Below are 16,412 nucleotides of genomic sequence, written 5' to 3'. Positions count from 1 at the left end.
GGCACGCCAATCCGTAACAATGAGATTCGACAATGTATGCCGGGCCAAGACATCTACCGTACTAGGGTTTCCTGCAAACTTATCCTAAAAGTCATTCAAAAAAACCAGGCAACGAACTATTTGATTCGACAAATCTCTATTTAAAATGCAGCCTTGTACGTGTGAGAAAGACAGACAACAGGAACTGTGAGCTGAGGAAGATGCACAAGCGACAGATCATCCGCTTGGATCGTTTTGGATGTCAACTTAATGTCCCCGATGTGTTTGAATCCAAACTTCACATATATCGGAAATCCTCTTTTGGATGCATCAGCCACTAAGTCCACGCCCAGTTTACTAATCATTGCTTTCAAGAATTCCAACAACTGTAGTCCGAAGCCCATTGATTGAAATTCAGGGAGAACAGCAAGAGAAACAGCTTCCAGCAAGCCGTCTTTCGGGCCGGTGACAAGCTGTTGCTTTGCAACAAAATCATCAATGGCAGCTTGATTGATGGCCTTGTTGGGCACGCGCTGTTTTTCCAATTCAAGCAAACGACGGTAAAAGACTAATTTTCCATGTAATATATTAGAGCCTCTACCATTCGCAAAAAAGAGAACAGTATTAACCAGCAAAGGGCGGCCTGAAGACGCCAAGACTCACCTTTTTCCTCGTTGCCCGCGTCGAATTGTACTTTTTGGTCCGGGTCTCCATGGAAAATGACTGTAACGTATCCTATAATCTTTTGACCCGCAATTGTGGATTTCGAAGGAGGCAAAAAATCGCTGTCCTCGAGCTCTGCAACGAACACTTTGGCCCCGGGCTGCGTGAAAATGTCCAAGAGACTGTTCAAAATGCCTTCGTAAAACGCTTCCGGATACAGCCGTCGTTGGGGGTAGAAATGTGCATATATATCGTCCTCATAAAACGCGCGTGCCCCAATGAAGGCCAAATTTCCAAGTTCAGAGTGTTTAGCTTCTCGAATGCGCATTGTTTCTTTAAGTTATTTGGCTTGAATATATGAGGGAAATGTTTGTAGCTCCGAAGACGGCTGGCTAACGAGTGAGCTGATTTTACCGCTAATGTACCCTGGAATATCTCCCAAACCAAGGTTCGCGAGATTATTCGAGGCAAAGGATAAAATAAACCGAGTGGCAGGTGGAGGAAAAACCTGGATATTTATTATGATTTAAATGCTTAAAAATGGAATGTCAACTCCAGTGCAGTCGCTGCATACATGCTATAGTTGTAAAAATATAAATAACATGCATAACTTGGCTTGGCTGAACTGAGATACCTGACTTGAGAGCTGCTATATTTAACAATTATCAAATCTGAGTTTTTGTCATTTGATGTCTTGATGCTTAATATAGAACTTTTAAAGAAAACAATTTTTGCATTTTTAAGTCTTGACAAAATACGTAAGACTTTTATTGGGAGCAATATCAAGCAGGGTCTTTCCCCCGGGCAATGGCTCCCTATATTATTGTTAGAGTTTTGCGTCTTAAACATATAATCCTTGCGCGAGATATTTCCTGCATGAACCAAATGTCAATCGTAACGGTGGAGTATTCTAAAATAGCATGAGGGAATATTTTCGACAACTGTGTTATTTTGAATGGGGTGTCGAGCTGGCCATTACGTAGCAAATTGCTTTTCACTTAAGTTGACCTGGCAAAATAAATATTTATCTTGCAGAACTGTGTGATGCCCTGTTTTTCTCACATTTGATTCCCAAGCAACCAGCCCGTTTCCGTACCGTGGACAGCCCGAGATAGACTTAAGCAACACCGAAACCTTGTAAATATACTTTAATTCCTGAGATAAAGCACGCCAAGCAAAAACACATCCTCATTCACAGCAAAAATAACTCGCCGAATTTCCGTAGCAACAACCACTGTTAGAAAAGCTACTCGACTACTGGTATTGAAAGCAGAAATATGAGCGAGCAAGGCAGCCAAGAAGAGTTTCCGGAAGGAGGAGCCAGATCATGGATGGTAGTCTTTGGTTGCTGGCTAGCCCTTTTCTCCTCTTCTGGCATTATGAACAGCCTAGGTGTGTTTACCACGTACGTAAAGTCTCATCAGCTGTCCAGCTACGAGGAAAGCACTGTTGCATGGATATTTTCCGTTTATGTCTTCTTATGTTTCGGCTGTGGCGTGTATGTTGGGCCTTTGTTCGACAAATATGGCCCCAGATGGCTCATCCTGGCTGGATCATCTTGTCATGTCACAAGTATTATGCTATTGAGCATTTGCACCGGTATGTTACGATTCACCACAAAAGTCCGTTGCAATCGATCCCTAACCTTTGACAGAGTATTGGCATTTCATGCTTATTTTTGGTGTTTTGAACGGCGTTGGAACTTCTCTCCTGTTTAATGTGTCGATTGCCTCGGTAGGCCACTGGTTCCGTCGGCGCCGTGGTCTAGCGACTGGGATTGCCACAACCGGCGGCGTGTTTGGCGGCATCGCATTCCCTTTGACGTTTAACCCTCTTGTTGACTCGGTTGGATGGCCATGGACTGTTCGCTGCATCGGGTTCACCTCCCTTTTTTGTTGCACCTTGTCCCTGCCACTGATCGCAGGGCGCCTTGCACCTCGCCAGGATGCAAAAAGGGGCCCCGACTTTCGAATCTTGAAAGAACCGGCTTTTGCTTTAACTTCACTCAGTAACTTTCTGCTATTTTTTGCAGGGTTCATACCTCTAGCGTATATCCCTGCATACATGTTAAGCGAGGGACTTAGCGCCGACTTTAGCTTCCAAATTCTACCGATATTTAATGCCGCCAGCGCAGTCGGGCGGGTCACAGCTGGCTGGTGGGGAGATTACATTGGAGTTTTCAACTCCAATTTAATCACTATTTTGATAAGTAGCATATCTGCCTTTGCGATTTGGCTACCTTTTGGGTCGCAGACGGCGGGTATCGTATCGTTTGTTGTCATATTCGGATTGGCAAACGGTAACACGACAAGCATAACCCCCGTTTGTGTGGGAAAGCTATGTGACACGCAGTCCTACGGGCGGTATTACGCAACGGCATACACTATTGGTAGCGTTGGAAGCTTGATCGGGATCCCCATTGGCGGAGCAATCATAAAGGCTGCCGGCGGTAGTTACTGGGGAGTCATTCTGTTAACCGGTGTCATGTACGCTTTGGCTTTTGTGAGTTTGTGGGCAGCAAAGGTTGCGCGTGTAGGGCTGCAAATTGCTGTTCGGTTTTAATGTAGTGAAATTAAGGAGAGGTTATTTCACAACAACACAATGGCTAAATCTCAACCAAACCTCCACTACTACAGTGCAAATAATTACCGGTACCTAACGCCACGCGGAGTAACAACTAACCGCCCCTCCCCCCCACCCCACACCCCCCCCCCCCCCCCCCCCCCCCCCCCCCTGCACAAATACCAAAATTTTTAACACGGTTGCAACATTATTTATTTTTTGCATTATTGTTAGCTGCGATAAGTAGTAGTAGTAGTAGTAGTAGTAGTAGTGTCCAATAACGCCGGGCTGCGCGGAGCGCCGGCGACGCCGCTGTGCTTAAAGCGGTCCAAAATGACGGAGACAATGAGAACCATTGGGAGGAAGAAGGCAATCTAGGTTACTGGGCTGGAAGATGCTTAAAAGCCAACGGTCAGGTAAAAGAGGCCGTCCAACTTTTGGAACAGGTGGTACAAGTTGAAAAAACGACGTTGGCGGAAGATCACCCGGATCGACCAAGAAGTCCCGCGAGTGCCTCGTGTGTTCTTGTTTGGGCGTGAGTGCTTTTCGGGTTTTTTTTCTTCTGATAATGGCTTGGGAATCTGGGGAGAATTGACTTCTTACTTGGAAGTGTCACTCCAATTAAGTGAGACGCCTTGACGATTGACCTTGATGGAGTTTTGGAGGGTGTCTGAGGGCTTGACGACTGTAGTTTCAAGCTTTTTGTTGCTGGGGCTCAGACGTAGCATTCTTGGCGAACCCAGCTTCGTCCAGACTACACAGTGCAGTTCAAAAGGGACAAACAATTACTGCTGCCGCTACCGCAATTGATCAGTTGCGGAGGCTAAGCTGTTGACCAATTCAAGCTAGAAACCTAACTTAGGCTGGGGTGCTCCGAAACGATGGTTGCTGACTAAGTTGTAACCCAATTATTACGATTTAGTCAACGGTAAATAAGACAATGCCATGGACCGGGACCACTATGAGCTAGTAATTTGGAAGGAAACACATGTAATTGTTCTTTCCTTTGTTGCTATACAGTGCTAGATTTCCTTCCATCTCTCTTACAACCCAAAGATATCTGTACCCCATACGTAGGAGACGCCGAGTATTATTCGATCTGTGCAGAATGTCGCCGGTGAACAACCGAGGCGCTTAGCGGGATGTCTCTTCTCTTTGCGGTATAGAGAGCGTAGCCGAAACTGTCTCTAGCGCGTAGCGGCTTTAATGATGGCCATTGAAGCCAGGCATTAATACTGCCACTTTATTACATGAGTGTCTTGGGGTTCAATGTCTCAAGCTGGTTGAAAGATGTGAAAGTTCCTATATAGCGAGTTGTTACGAACATGTATCTACCGCCGTGACCATGCATTTTCCTCCTTTATCATACATATAGCACATCGGCGGTTGAGCAAACGGTGGTCATATAAAAGCGAGGGGCTCGTGCCCAATTAGTTAGGAGCGTAGAACTCGTTGGTACAGCTCGGCTTGGCAATACATTTAGCCAAAAATAACAATCGCCTGTACGGCTGTGCTGGGTGAGAGACCCACACTTTCATTTCAAAGAACGAACGCGATGTTCCTATGGTTTGCGAAAACCATGAGCAAAAAGATTTTACACGAGGAATTATCAATGGTTGTCTTCTTTTCTTGTGTGATAATTAACGTTACAGCCCTCCTATCGTTTGGTGCCGGAAACCAGATACGCTTGATAGCAGAAAGAACCACTATCAGATGATTGTAAGCTTTTTTCGACACACCGGGTGTACCCGATAAGGGTAATTTTTGGGACTGACTTCAGCAAATGGTGGATCCGAATAAACAAGTCACCTAGGCCCGTTCTAAAGTCGTTCGCATCCATGGTAAGTACTTGTCTTCTTTTCTTTGTAAGCCAATAATCTTGGATGGGAGCCAATAGGTTCGCGGGAACCCGCCGGGATTACGTAATCCTTAGATTTGACGAGTCGCAAATTTTGCCCAACGTGTTCTCCATTATTGAGCTCATCGCACTTTCTCATTAACTAATTCCAATATATTTTACGCTTCCCAATCATTTTAAGATAATATGAAATCAGATTTCAGTCCATATTAACTTATAAATAACTGTCTTCCTCCTGACGTTGAACGCTTTTCGCGAAATGACCTGTTAAACGCTATTAACGCATGGCGATGTTACGGATTGGCGTGCCTGGACGACTACCAACCGTGACTAGCTCTACCTTGCGTGACAAGGCGCTAGGGTTCGCTTGTTATTGTTCGCTTAGGCGCGTATACGCTAGCGTGGCTTTCTTCTTTCTTTACGCTTAGCTCTAGGTGATTTTCGAATGGAATTGCCCCTGTATTGCAGCCTCATCTGTTTGGGATCTTTTTCGTGACGGGCGAAGCTAAAGGGGTACGCCTTTACTATTGCAAAATAAACGAAAGAAAAGTCTGGTGAACAGACGGTTACATACTCTTGCGACCGCTTTTGCCAGCTTCCTAGCCCGTCTAAGTAACGTAAACGGAAACTTAGCAGCAAAGGCAGCGGCTGCTTGTTTTCCGTGTTGTCACAAGAGTCGTTGAACAAAATAACGTGGTCTTTAAAACACCGACCCGATAATTATAAATGTTTCTGAACAAAAGTTGGGGATAGGACATGCTTATATAATTCCCGCGGGTACCTGCGAACCTATTGGCTGCCATTTTGGACCCGGACAGAGCTTACGAAAGAACTAGGGGGTGTGGCGAATGGCGAAATGTATGGAGAGGAGGTGATAAAATGATCGCTTTGACTACGTGAAACTTTTTAAATACAAAGCCTTTCAAGCATTATGCAACGAGGTTTGGTTGCCTAAATTTAGGGTGTAGATATGCAAATTGGTTAATAGTAGGCAAATTATGGCTGCGCCAGCTCGCTGCAAACTCTGGTCTCAACCTTTCAATACTGCATCTTTTGGTTACACAGGAAAACTAGATAATGAGACGACCCATTCCCGTACATGTAAAGATCTAATAACGTAGCATCAACAGCCGCCGATCGCACATCATTAAGGTGTGGGGGAAATTTCGGTAGTCCTTTTTCTCTACAAGGTATGCGAATCGACATGGCTACAGAACGCCAACAAATGCGAGCGGTAGACGCCTAAAGGGACAGGGACGCGCTTTTGCGCGGCTTCGTTATAAAGTGTCGCAGATATTGCAGTCTTTTTATATGGACCCCTCCGAATGCTCTTTCCATGCTCTTTCCATGCTCTTTCCATGCTTTCTCCATGCTTTCTCTCCATGCTCTTTCCATGCTTTCTCCAGTAGGGGTAAAAGTCCCCCTCCTCCAAATAAACCAAACAGGCGACGCCAAATTGACAAACGAACTACTAGAATACCTGGTTCAGTTGCCGTTGGCGATTAGACAGACTTCGGCCTTTATGGCGCGGAATAAATTTGTGACAGTGGCTAGGTACCTCGAAATTTGCAAATCAAGCGACCAAAATTTAATTGGTATGCTAAGCGAAAGTTTCGAGGACCAAGATCGGTACGATAACACGACCAACGCGGTAGCTCTAACGTGGCATATATCGTTCGAACAGATTGCGCGTGACGCCCCGCTCGCAGCATCCTACCTTGAGACTATCGTGTATTACGCAGAAAAGAATATCCCGGTATCACTGCTTCCTGATGTTGATAACAAGCTTGTTCTGCAGAAATATGAAGCTGTGAGCATCCTGAAAGGGTACTCTTTTATATTGGAACGTGGCACTATGGATCGATTTGACATCCACCGTCTTGTTCGTCTTGCGATGCGCAACTGGGTTCGGTCTAAAAAACAGCAAAGTCGGCAAATTACGAAGGCAGTGTGCCAGCTTTCAAAGAGTTTTCCTTGGCCAACGCATGAAAACCAAGACTTATGGACTTCTTATTTGCCTCACGCACAAGCGGTGCTGGAACTCCGGGGTGATTGCACGGAAAAGGAAAATCTAGGTCTGCTCCAACGCGTTGTTGCAAGGGCATATGATTCTCTTGGAAAATACAAGAAGGCAGAAATAATGTACCGGGAAACATTGGCGCTTAATGAAGAGGTATTGGGCCCAGAAAACCCGTCGACGCTTGCCAGCATGAACAACCTGGCATCGGTGCTTAATAAGCGGGGGAAATACGAGGAGGCAGAGCGGATGCACAGGAAAACATTGGGGCTTACGGAAAAGGTGCTGGGCCCAAAAAACCCAGACACATTTACCAGCATGAACAACTTGGCATCGGTGCTCGACAGTCAGGGGAAATACGAGGAGGCAGAGCATATACATTGGACAACATTTGCTCTTAGTAAAATGGTGCTAGGTCAAGAAAATCCGAGCATATTTAACGTTATGAACAACCTGGCCCTAATGCTCGATAGGCAGGGGAAATACGAAGAGGCAGAGGAGATGTGCCGGACAATATTAAAGCTTAGTGAAAAGGTGCTGGGTCAAGAAAATCCGGACACATTTATCAGTATTAATAACCTAGCCCTAATGCTCTATAAGCAGGGAAAATACGAGGAGGCAGAGCAGATGCTTCGGACAACGCTGGCGCTTAGAGAAAAGGTGCTGGGCCTAGAAAACCCGGACACGCTTAGTAGTATCAAAAACCTGGTACTGTTACTTCATAGCCAAGGGAAATACGAGGAGGCAGAGGAAATGCACCAGAAAATATTGGCGCTTATTGTGATGGTGAGGCAAAAAACAAAGGCTTTGCTAGCTTCTACGGGTCGATCTTGTTCCTGATTGCAGTCGCGTCAGTGGTCCTAAGTGCGCTATAGGTCGTCGTCTCAGTTGGAGAAGATGCTGGGGACGGGTGGCCGATGGGCACGGCGCTTTGGATAAGCAGCATAGCTATTATATTGTCATGTGTCATTCTCTCCTTTCCGAGCTTGCTCTTGGTGTATAAAGTGGCAAATGAGTGAAAGGTTGTTAGTGTAGGGGCGACGGGCGACGGAATGATGTATCTTTCTCACCCGTCTCGACTAGCATCACAACACGCACTAGAGCAAACAGTTAGGTCTAGAATTAGCTAGAATACAGGTGTGGTGCACCTGTACTTGTGCCCATAAACACCCCCAAGATCCCTTACTTGTTTTATATCCGCAAGTTTTCTCATTGGCAGGGTCCAACGTGTGCCCCACCATTCCAGAAGAACGGAATGACTGAAACGTTATTAATGAAGTGTATCTGTTAGTAGTGGCCTATGCAGGGTCACGTGTAACCAGCCCTTAGAGAATCCGTTCACACTCAGCAATATGAAAAGCCTGATTAGCTGCTCGAAAATCAGGGAAAATACGAGGGGCATGAGATCTGCCGCCGGATACAAGATTCGATGTCAATGGGTTATAATCCAAAGACGGAATGCACGACTAAAGTTGCAATGATCAACAACTGGGCTGGTGGTGCAGACAAGGGAACAACGGATGCTTGGAGTAATATAGTTTCTTATGGTCCTAAGTTTTTCCTAGTTGGAGATCGCATTAACCCACTATGACTAGGTTGTGCATATCACAAACGGTCTGTCCAGAGGCTATTAATCTGTCCCGGGGCTTAGCCACGCCCGGTACGTCATAACCTAACTATGGTTGCTTTGATCTGCCTGCTGTGGGTACAGTTTGTCAGGAGAAAATCATCCCCAACAGTCTCAAATTAAACGTTAAGGGACATCTGGTGTCCTGTTGCCGTCGTTTGGCAACGAAAGTTTCATTCCTCGTCCATAACGATCTTGAAAAGTCTTAGTACCCCCGGTTTCAGGGTGAACCGGTGTTGGGCCATGAGTCTTTTGATCATGATCCTGGCTATTCTGGCGCGTGGACTGAGAGTGCGCAAGGTCTAATTTCGTAAGTGCGTCAACGGTCATTTGATAGCTTTCATCGCTGATCTGCCCACCAACATGACGGGCACGTCCGCTAAGATGGAATCCTCTCGCGGTCACTAAATCTCCGACAGTGGACACAGAGAAAGCGTAGCTGTCGTCAGCCATGGTGATGTCCGCAAAAACATTGCGTCTCTCCTCTCGCACAGTCTCGTCGGCATCGGAGACGACATGAATACACTGGCGAATGGCGGTCTTTGTTTCCTCCAAAGATTCGATTTGTGCGGTGACATCCCCATGTAATCCGCTCACACGCAGAGCCTCCATTTGCTGTTTGATGCTTGACTCATGCTTTTGCAGAATAAGCAAAAGAGACTGGAGGCTAGCCCCTACAGGGCCGAGGCCCGATTTGATGTGCTTGTGTGCTGATGGGCGGCTTGAGAACTGTGGATTCTCCGCAGATAGCGACATAAATTGCTCGATCTGAGCGGACAGCTGGGCACATAGTTTGAGACCCTGCTCTGTGCTTTCCTTCTCCTCCGAAAGAGCCGCCCATTCAGCTTCATCGTCCTGGGGGATGCTCTTTTGTAAGTCGCCAACTTTTTCTTCAAGCGATTCGAGATGCTCCTTCAAATCAAGGGTCGTGTCAAGGATCAAGTCTTTGTAATCCTCCAGAACTTGCGGTGTTATTGCGGCGAAGCGACTGTAGGATACACGTGGGTTAGCAATGCTTGCCAATGAAAGACTTCATTGGTACTACTAACATGTTTGCATTTGCTAAAGCTATGTTGATGGTCGATTTGTACCCTGATAACATGTTGCGAAAATCATTAATATCTCCTTGGAGATACCGCTGAGTGATCCAATCGCGAAGGCTCGCTCGTGAGCTCGTGGAATGCCTAGTACATTTGGCAATAAGCTCGCCATATTCTTGGCATGTCTTGCCGCAGCGCTGTAGAGGAAGCGCGAGAGATCCAAAATCAATATTAGGGTGGCCCTCGATCGTTTCTAGAAGCGTTTCCAACACGCTAGTTAGATCGGCAAGTTCGTCTTTGAGAGCTCGCGCGTCCTTCTCTTGGCTCCGAAGGCTGCGGATAGTCCGATGGAGAGTCACGCTAGACTGCAAGGCGAAGGTCACCAGGGCCACAACACCAGAAGCTGTGCTAAGCGGATCTGTCATAGTGACTCCGGGCAATGATAGAATTGGGGTACACAATAATTGAAATACGAATCGGCTGGCTATCTCGTCATCCGCGAAATTCAGTCTCGGGACCGAGGATTCGAAATCACCGCGTCAATGCCCATCCACTGCCCATCATCCTTGTATTGATCAACCCCGCTTCCGCTGTTGTCGTTAAGACGGGGTAATATGCCTGAATATTAAGGCATACAGAAATGATTTTGGTCGGGCATCTTTGGCTATCAACATGAAGGTCAAGCAGCGTTAGCTAACCACAGCAAAAGGATGAGATTTCACGTATCCCTCGCACAATTGACACGATGCCCGGCCATGTTCGAGAACTTCGTGGAGCTTTTGGGTGAAAAAATATGGTTTTGGCGCGATAGTCAACACACAGCCTAGAGCTACCGTTATAAACTGGGCGTACTTCGTCCGGCGCTACTTTGAGCGGCCTGTTCGAGCAGCCTCGAAGCGATCATAGTCGGCCTTTATTTCCACTCCACTAATCGCCTGCCAGCCAGTCCAAAACTGTGCCATTTCTCCGTACGGTCGGGAAAACCATCGGTATGGTGAGAGACTAGTTCTTTGACTTCATACGGATCAGGGCGGAAGGACGCGTTTGCGGAAGCCAATAACTCGACTTCCTCCAAATATAGCACCAGCGCCTGCGTTATGCTGGTAAAGATTGTTCATGTACTTGCTTACCCAGACTATACCAATATGTAACAGAAGATAGACTGTTGGTTAGTATTAAAAGTCAAATCGTACATCGCGATGAAAGCACCTGTCAAACTTGTGATGGTTGGCTTGAGAAGAAAAAAGGAGAGGAGGGGTAAGACAGGCGCTTGGCGTCATTATACTTGTGTAGCCCGGGGTGTTACCGGCCGGTAGAATAGAACCCTCGACCAACGAAATCCCTTGCCACAGTCACACTGTACGTAGTAGTGCTACATCCTTTAGGTTCTGCAACGCAAGTTCCATCCTGCCAGAGGAGAGGGGCAGCTGAATGCCATCCGGTTTTCAGCGGCAAGGGCAGGGTACGCTTGACATAGCCATAGGGTTTCCACCGCAATTTCGCAGAACAGTGATCACCACAGTGGTACGCGTAATCGAGGCTTGAGAGCAAATTACTCTGAGCTATGGCAAGCCGGCGACTCGCCCCCCTGCCGAATGCCCGTGGCATTTCTCTACCTTGATTACTGTAGTAACGAAATCCATCCAGGCGCAAGGCTTTTTGGTCTTGTTGGTGAGGATATGGCGCTGGCAGATGCGACCGTTTAAAGCTTAAGCGGAGCAGAATGGAGAGGCAGAGAAACTGGTGTAATCGAGAATTAGCAGCGAACCCATAATTAACCCATTCGTCTTGTGGTGGATTACTTGTAAATATACCTGCGTCACCCGGCGAATTCTGCGCTACTTTACCTATCATACATGGCCTGCTGTCTCGCTATAAAGGTCTGGTTATAGGCTATACACTTGTGACCAAAGGCGTGGAAACGGCGAAAGTCACATTTTAGCACGAAATTCGAGTGCATACAGACATTCAGTCGATCCAGGGAGAAGCGTGACTGTGTGCCTCGTCTTGAAATTTATGGTCCGTCCGCACCATGGCGACAGCGATGTTTATGAGCATTTCTTCAGCGAAGCTCGTCCCAGTGATGTTGTAAACGATTCAACACCTCATTAGCTATTCAATACCCCAAGCATGCCTTGCTGTCACCCTGCTCCCACGTATCCTTACGAAAGAACAAGATAGAAAAGAAATCGAGTCAGCACAGTCTCAATTAATAGGTTGTGTTTATATAGACTGACTGTTCGAACAACATTTATAAGGATCGTGCTGTCTGCCAGAAAGGGAAAAAAAAGAGTCGTCCAAATCCACTATCACAAACAACAGCCATTTTAAGATGCGTTAATCACATCGGGTATGCACCACCGCCTTCGGCAGCCCGTTTTCTAACCTCATTAGGGCATGGTCTGGCAGACTTCAAATGCGCATCTGGGGATTGTCTGTCCTTGTTCGATAGGTATGGAGTATGGTTGTCGCCGTCTTGGCTCGTGCAACTTGCTGGCAAGGCAGTGCTGCGAACTTGTGCACGGCCAGGATAGTTGGATGCGGTGCCAAAACGACTGCTATACTGATTTGCTGTCAGTTTTTGAAGCGTATTATCCGTTATTAAGCCGACTATTTGTGCAGATCCGCTTTTAGCCAATATTTTGCCAACGTCAAAAAATCGGCAAGAGTTGTAACAACCACTTGATCGGTGTCATCGTCAGCAATTACTTTTCCAACGATGTGTATCTTCTGACGAGAGGCTTGCTTGGATACCTTTTTGCAAACTTCCAAACACTGGTTGGAGGCGTGAATATCCTCCTGCAATCGTAGCCTTTATTCGTCACGCTCGGGGCCCTTATTCAACATTGTTGAACTGAGAAGGTTTTGAAGGTGGTGTATCGTTGCTACGATTTTATCTCGGCTCTGATCTAGCGTTTGAATGAGAGAGATGTGACCAACCAATGTCTTCGCATTTGCGAAGACGCTGGTCCTACCTCGGATCTCTCCAAGACCGTCAACCTGCGTTGCTCAAAGGCGCGACTTTGGATACAGCAAATTTCGCGCGGGACCGGTTCGACGCGGTTATCAATTTGACAGACGTAAGAGCCGACGGCATCGCTGTTTTTGGATTGTTATCGAGTCACATTTGGTCGCTCTTCTGAAACTACCAAAGTCGGGCATGCGTGTTGATGTGCCCAGAGCCAACCGACGTTCCTCCGAGCAGGCCGTTGGGCTAGAAATCACACTAGGTAACGAATTAAGAAACAGTAGACAAGATGGGGGTTTCAGTCCCTTTACAAGCAGTGCACGGCGTTATGTTTCGTTCTGAAGCAGCCAAGCCGTGAGCAGAACTTGACACTCAAGAACCACAACGCCGCCACGATCTCTTTGTTCTATCAACGTTGAGTGTTAGCCTGAAGATGGACGCTCCTAGCTGAGAGAAAAAAGTGATAGAACTAAAGAAGTGGAGAGGAGTCGGGACTCTGGTAACACGCGTGGCGCGTGAGCCTAGAGCCTCTGATAAACGCATTGCAGGGCGCAACCCAGCACTGGTTTTCTTTTGAGCATTTCACCCGCCCACTCTCGCGTTGTGTTTATGTAGATCTGTCTAACTGACGATACATACGGGCGTTCGTCGGTTTTTGTTGGGGAGAGCCAGCCGAGTGAATGCGCCAGGGGCTGCTTGTATTCTAGACATAAATTTAGATACAGCGTACGTAGGCACTAATTAATCTTCCAAATCTTGTTTTAGTCAGCTTGTTTTTTTCTCTCCCTTTGCTTCGTACCCTTCCAGTCTGTCCATGGCCCCTTGCCCTCTTTCGCTGTGATCAATGTTGACCCTCCGGCCCCCTTTCCTGGCACCACATTTACCTACATCGACTAGACTAGAACCAGATCGATTAGGTCAGGCCTACTAAATCCAGGCCCTCTTGCTCAGGTCCCGTTTGTGGTCCCTATTGGCCCGTGTAGGTCACCGATGTAGCCATAGATCGCGAAACAAAATATGACAGAAGAATCTAGGCACTTGCTCCAGATTCCTAGTCAAGCTGATAAAGTAATGCTGACTCTGGTTATCGACTAACTTGCATGCGATTTCACTGGTCGGTTATGGAAGCTGCACTTGTATCTGGATACTGAGTAACAAGCCCTGCCTGAATATTTTCTACGGGCTTCACGCTGTATGCCAGACTTCGACCGTATCTCCGTGTCTCCCTACAACCACGTTGCTAGACTGTGGCTCGGCTTCTTCTTCTCCCTGGGGCTGGGGTTTTTGTTCAAGCTCGTTTCTAGGATAGCGACGTCCGGCCAGTTCATCCTCAGATCGAGCCGAGTTTTTATTTTACGACTTGCGTGCGGTGTATTCGGCATTGCACAGATGCTGGCGCCCACATGACAACATTTTCGTTCAGTCGAATGGCCATTGTGACTCCACGATGGGCATATACGGCCACTCGTCATTTTCCAGCGAAGGGGACAGAGGCTGCGTTTAATCCTAAAAACCTAGTGGCAGTGGCTGTTGTACAATGTCCGAGATGGGGCTTCTTTCGATATGCCGCAACTCTGTGCTTGTCTCCGTCCCTGGCGATGCATTTATCTTATCCAAATTGGAGGAGCCATCATCGCCCATAAGCCCATATAGCTTCCGTAAGGCGTCCATCGTTGCTGCCGCAAACATATCGGCCTCGCTCAGGACTCCACAGGTAGCCTCTAAGGTACCCGCAGCGCTGGTTTGTATCTGAACGTTCCCCGCCGGGATATCGCTCTCGGTTTGTAACGAGACGCGGCGTCTCTTTTTTCGCGGCTATCGTAGTAAAGCTTCACCTATTGCAATAATCTCATCCTCACAGGATTGTTCTGAAGCAGCGCGACCTCTTTTTGTATGTTTAGTGGTGGTATGGGGTAAGTTCGCCGTCTTTGCGGTAGTGGAGTTGGAGGCGGTGCATATGTTGCGTTTACCAGTCCTCGAGTCGGACTGTGCTCTGCGGGGCGAGGGAGTCGTCGCGGGGGTGTATGGGGACTGATCGAATGAGGTTTCGAGATCGGATGATGGTGTGCTCGGCGGCTGTGATAATGGCGGCGGATCATTGGCGACATCTCGGGTGGGAAGTGATGGGCTAGGGACAGTAGCGCCGGCTGGTATCGAAACGTCCAATTCAGGGCCAGCAGCTTTGTCTTGTGGCCCGGCCGCGGCGGTGCTGCCCTCGCCAGCGCGCTTTTGGTCTTGGAGTTCTTGGTTCTGTTTTGCAGCGCGTCGCCGGGCGCCCTCCTCCCGACCCCGCTGCATTCTGGCCCTTTTCTCGCGGTAGTACTCGTCGCGCTCCTTGCGTGCTTCTCGCACAAACCCGTCGAAAAACCTAAACAGCCGAAATAAGCAAAGCGCCTTAAAACTATTCAAATGACCCGTTGCATTCAAGTTGATGCAATTTTTGAGCAACAGTTCTCCATATCTGGGCATCCTTCCGCGACAGATGTATTTTTGTAATTGAGCGTTGTGAAATTGCTGTACCAAAACTTCCGAACGAGCCAAAACTGGGGCAACTCCTATTACTCCGTGCGTTTGGCGCACTGCGATGAAAGGAGCCCATGTTAAACTGCCTGGAAAATGGCGTGAAAAGCACGGGCCACACCTTATTTCTACTTCCGGATAGATTGGAAGGGGACAAGGGGCGGTGCAGAAGCAAAGTGCTCTTTTCGCGAAGGGGCAATCCTAGACTCGGTCAGCTGGATTGCCATGAGGTTCATTGGCTGCCGAGGGCATATTTTACCTCGAGGGAGTCTTCAATTCAAGGTTCGTAGAATGGTGAGGAAAGGCTGTTCGGCGAATGCCTCGTCCCGATGCGTGAAGTCACAGCGTATGACTTGGAATCTACAGCAAGAAGCAGTTCTGACTGGCTGATATTATCTCGTCGGTTTTTCGAGGGATATTTTATTGGTTCGAGCACTGAATATGATCGCACGAACCAAGAGGGTGGGCAAATTGTGTTTCTAGTGTAGATTTTTGGGAGGACCAAGTATCTTCCCCAGCGGCCAAAAGAACACAGGACCGCGGCTACGCTGAAGCGTAATCCCCGCTTTTTGAGACAAAATGGAACCACTGCGCCACCTAAAGTGTGGCGCATGTCACAACCCGCCTCATGTTCATTGTGGCCGTGACCTCATCACGGTCAGCTCTGGACCCACTACGGAAGCGATTGGCCCATCAAGTTTGACTCATACTGTGTGCAGAGCCGCAGCTCGTCTGCGCCAACCGTTACTCACACCGATCTTAACTTTTCCCTTGAAGATCCCCCCGCATCACGCTTTGCGGGTCAGTGTGCATGCTGCATCCAACACCTCTCTAAGTTTCTAAGTTCGCGGCCTTCGAGTTTTCATTCAGCCTCCTCAACACACCTTGTCCCTATCCAAGATCTTTAAAAAAAAGGTGCAGTAATCTGGGCGTCAACAAGCGCGCGAGATTTCGATTTCGTCGCCGCGCTGGACGGCGTCCTAGCCGTTAGCAACCTTGGGCAGCGCTGGCGTTTGGCCGACATTCTGGTGGCAGACGCGTCGGCGCAGTGTTGACGCCAGAGGTTTGTTAAACCCATTGATTTGATTGGCATGGAATATCTTGATAAGCTCCCTCAGTGTCACGTGACTGGATCTGACGCTCGAGTTATCGGTGTGAGGGGCTGATTTTTGTTTACG

At 47.8% G+C, this 16,412-nt stretch overlaps 7 protein-coding genes across 7 annotated transcripts; 3 read left to right on the top strand and 4 right to left on the bottom strand.

The window, feature by feature from the left end:
- Positions 1–140: 140 nt before the first annotated feature.
- On the bottom strand, positions 141–970 carry PgNI_01142 (uncharacterized protein; the record flags this gene model as incomplete). Its single annotated transcript, XM_031121217.1, has 2 exons — positions 141–547; positions 643–970. 2 exons carry the CDS (start codon positions 968–970, stop codon positions 141–143), a joined length of 735 nt encoding a protein of 244 aa, XP_030985827.1.
- Positions 971–1,973: 1,003 nt separating this feature from the next.
- On the top strand, positions 1,974–3,204 carry PgNI_01141 (uncharacterized protein; the record flags this gene model as incomplete). The annotated part of the gene is made up of 2 exons (XM_031121216.1): positions 1,974–2,241; positions 2,297–3,204. 2 exons carry the CDS (start codon positions 1,974–1,976, stop codon positions 3,202–3,204), a joined length of 1,176 nt encoding a protein of 391 aa, XP_030985824.1.
- Positions 3,205–7,202: 3,998 nt separating this feature from the next.
- PgNI_01140 (uncharacterized protein) lies at positions 7,203–7,919 on the top strand (the record flags this gene model as incomplete). Its single annotated transcript, XM_031121215.1, has 1 exon — positions 7,203–7,919. The coding sequence occupies one exon, from the start codon at positions 7,203–7,205 to the stop codon at positions 7,917–7,919; it is 717 nt and encodes a 238-aa protein (XP_030985825.1).
- Positions 7,920–8,832: 913 nt separating this feature from the next.
- On the bottom strand, positions 8,833–10,171 carry PgNI_01139 (uncharacterized protein; the record flags this gene model as incomplete). Its single annotated transcript, XM_031121214.1, has 2 exons — positions 8,833–9,694; positions 9,756–10,171. The coding sequence occupies 2 exons, from the start codon at positions 10,169–10,171 to the stop codon at positions 8,833–8,835; spliced, it is 1,278 nt and encodes a 425-aa protein (XP_030986969.1).
- Positions 10,172–10,418: 247 nt separating this feature from the next.
- On the top strand, positions 10,419–11,062 carry PgNI_01138 (uncharacterized protein; the record flags this gene model as incomplete). Its single annotated transcript, XM_031121213.1, has 3 exons — positions 10,419–10,434; positions 10,558–10,625; positions 10,901–11,062. 3 exons carry the CDS (start codon positions 10,419–10,421, stop codon positions 11,060–11,062), a joined length of 246 nt encoding a protein of 81 aa, XP_030986968.1.
- Positions 11,063–12,087: 1,025 nt separating this feature from the next.
- On the bottom strand, positions 12,088–13,530 carry PgNI_01137 (uncharacterized protein; the record flags this gene model as incomplete). The annotated part of the gene is made up of 7 exons (XM_031121212.1): positions 12,088–12,427; positions 12,456–12,581; positions 12,687–12,845; positions 12,896–12,960; positions 13,037–13,120; positions 13,354–13,417; positions 13,514–13,530. The coding sequence occupies 7 exons, from the start codon at positions 13,528–13,530 to the stop codon at positions 12,088–12,090; spliced, it is 855 nt and encodes a 284-aa protein (XP_030986973.1).
- Positions 13,531–14,529: 999 nt separating this feature from the next.
- On the bottom strand, positions 14,530–15,012 carry PgNI_01136 (uncharacterized protein; the record flags this gene model as incomplete). Its single annotated transcript, XM_031121211.1, has 1 exon — positions 14,530–15,012. The coding sequence occupies one exon, from the start codon at positions 15,010–15,012 to the stop codon at positions 14,530–14,532; it is 483 nt and encodes a 160-aa protein (XP_030986972.1).
- Positions 15,013–16,412: the final 1,400 nt, after the last annotated feature.

This window comes from Pyricularia grisea, assembly GCF_004355905.1.
Source record: "Pyricularia grisea strain NI907 chromosome Unknown Pyricularia_grisea_NI907_Scaffold_1, whole genome shotgun sequence".
NCBI classification, from domain to species: domain Eukaryota; kingdom Fungi; phylum Ascomycota; class Sordariomycetes; order Magnaporthales; family Pyriculariaceae; genus Pyricularia; species Pyricularia grisea.
This window is presented reverse-complemented; position numbering and strand designations above follow the sequence as displayed.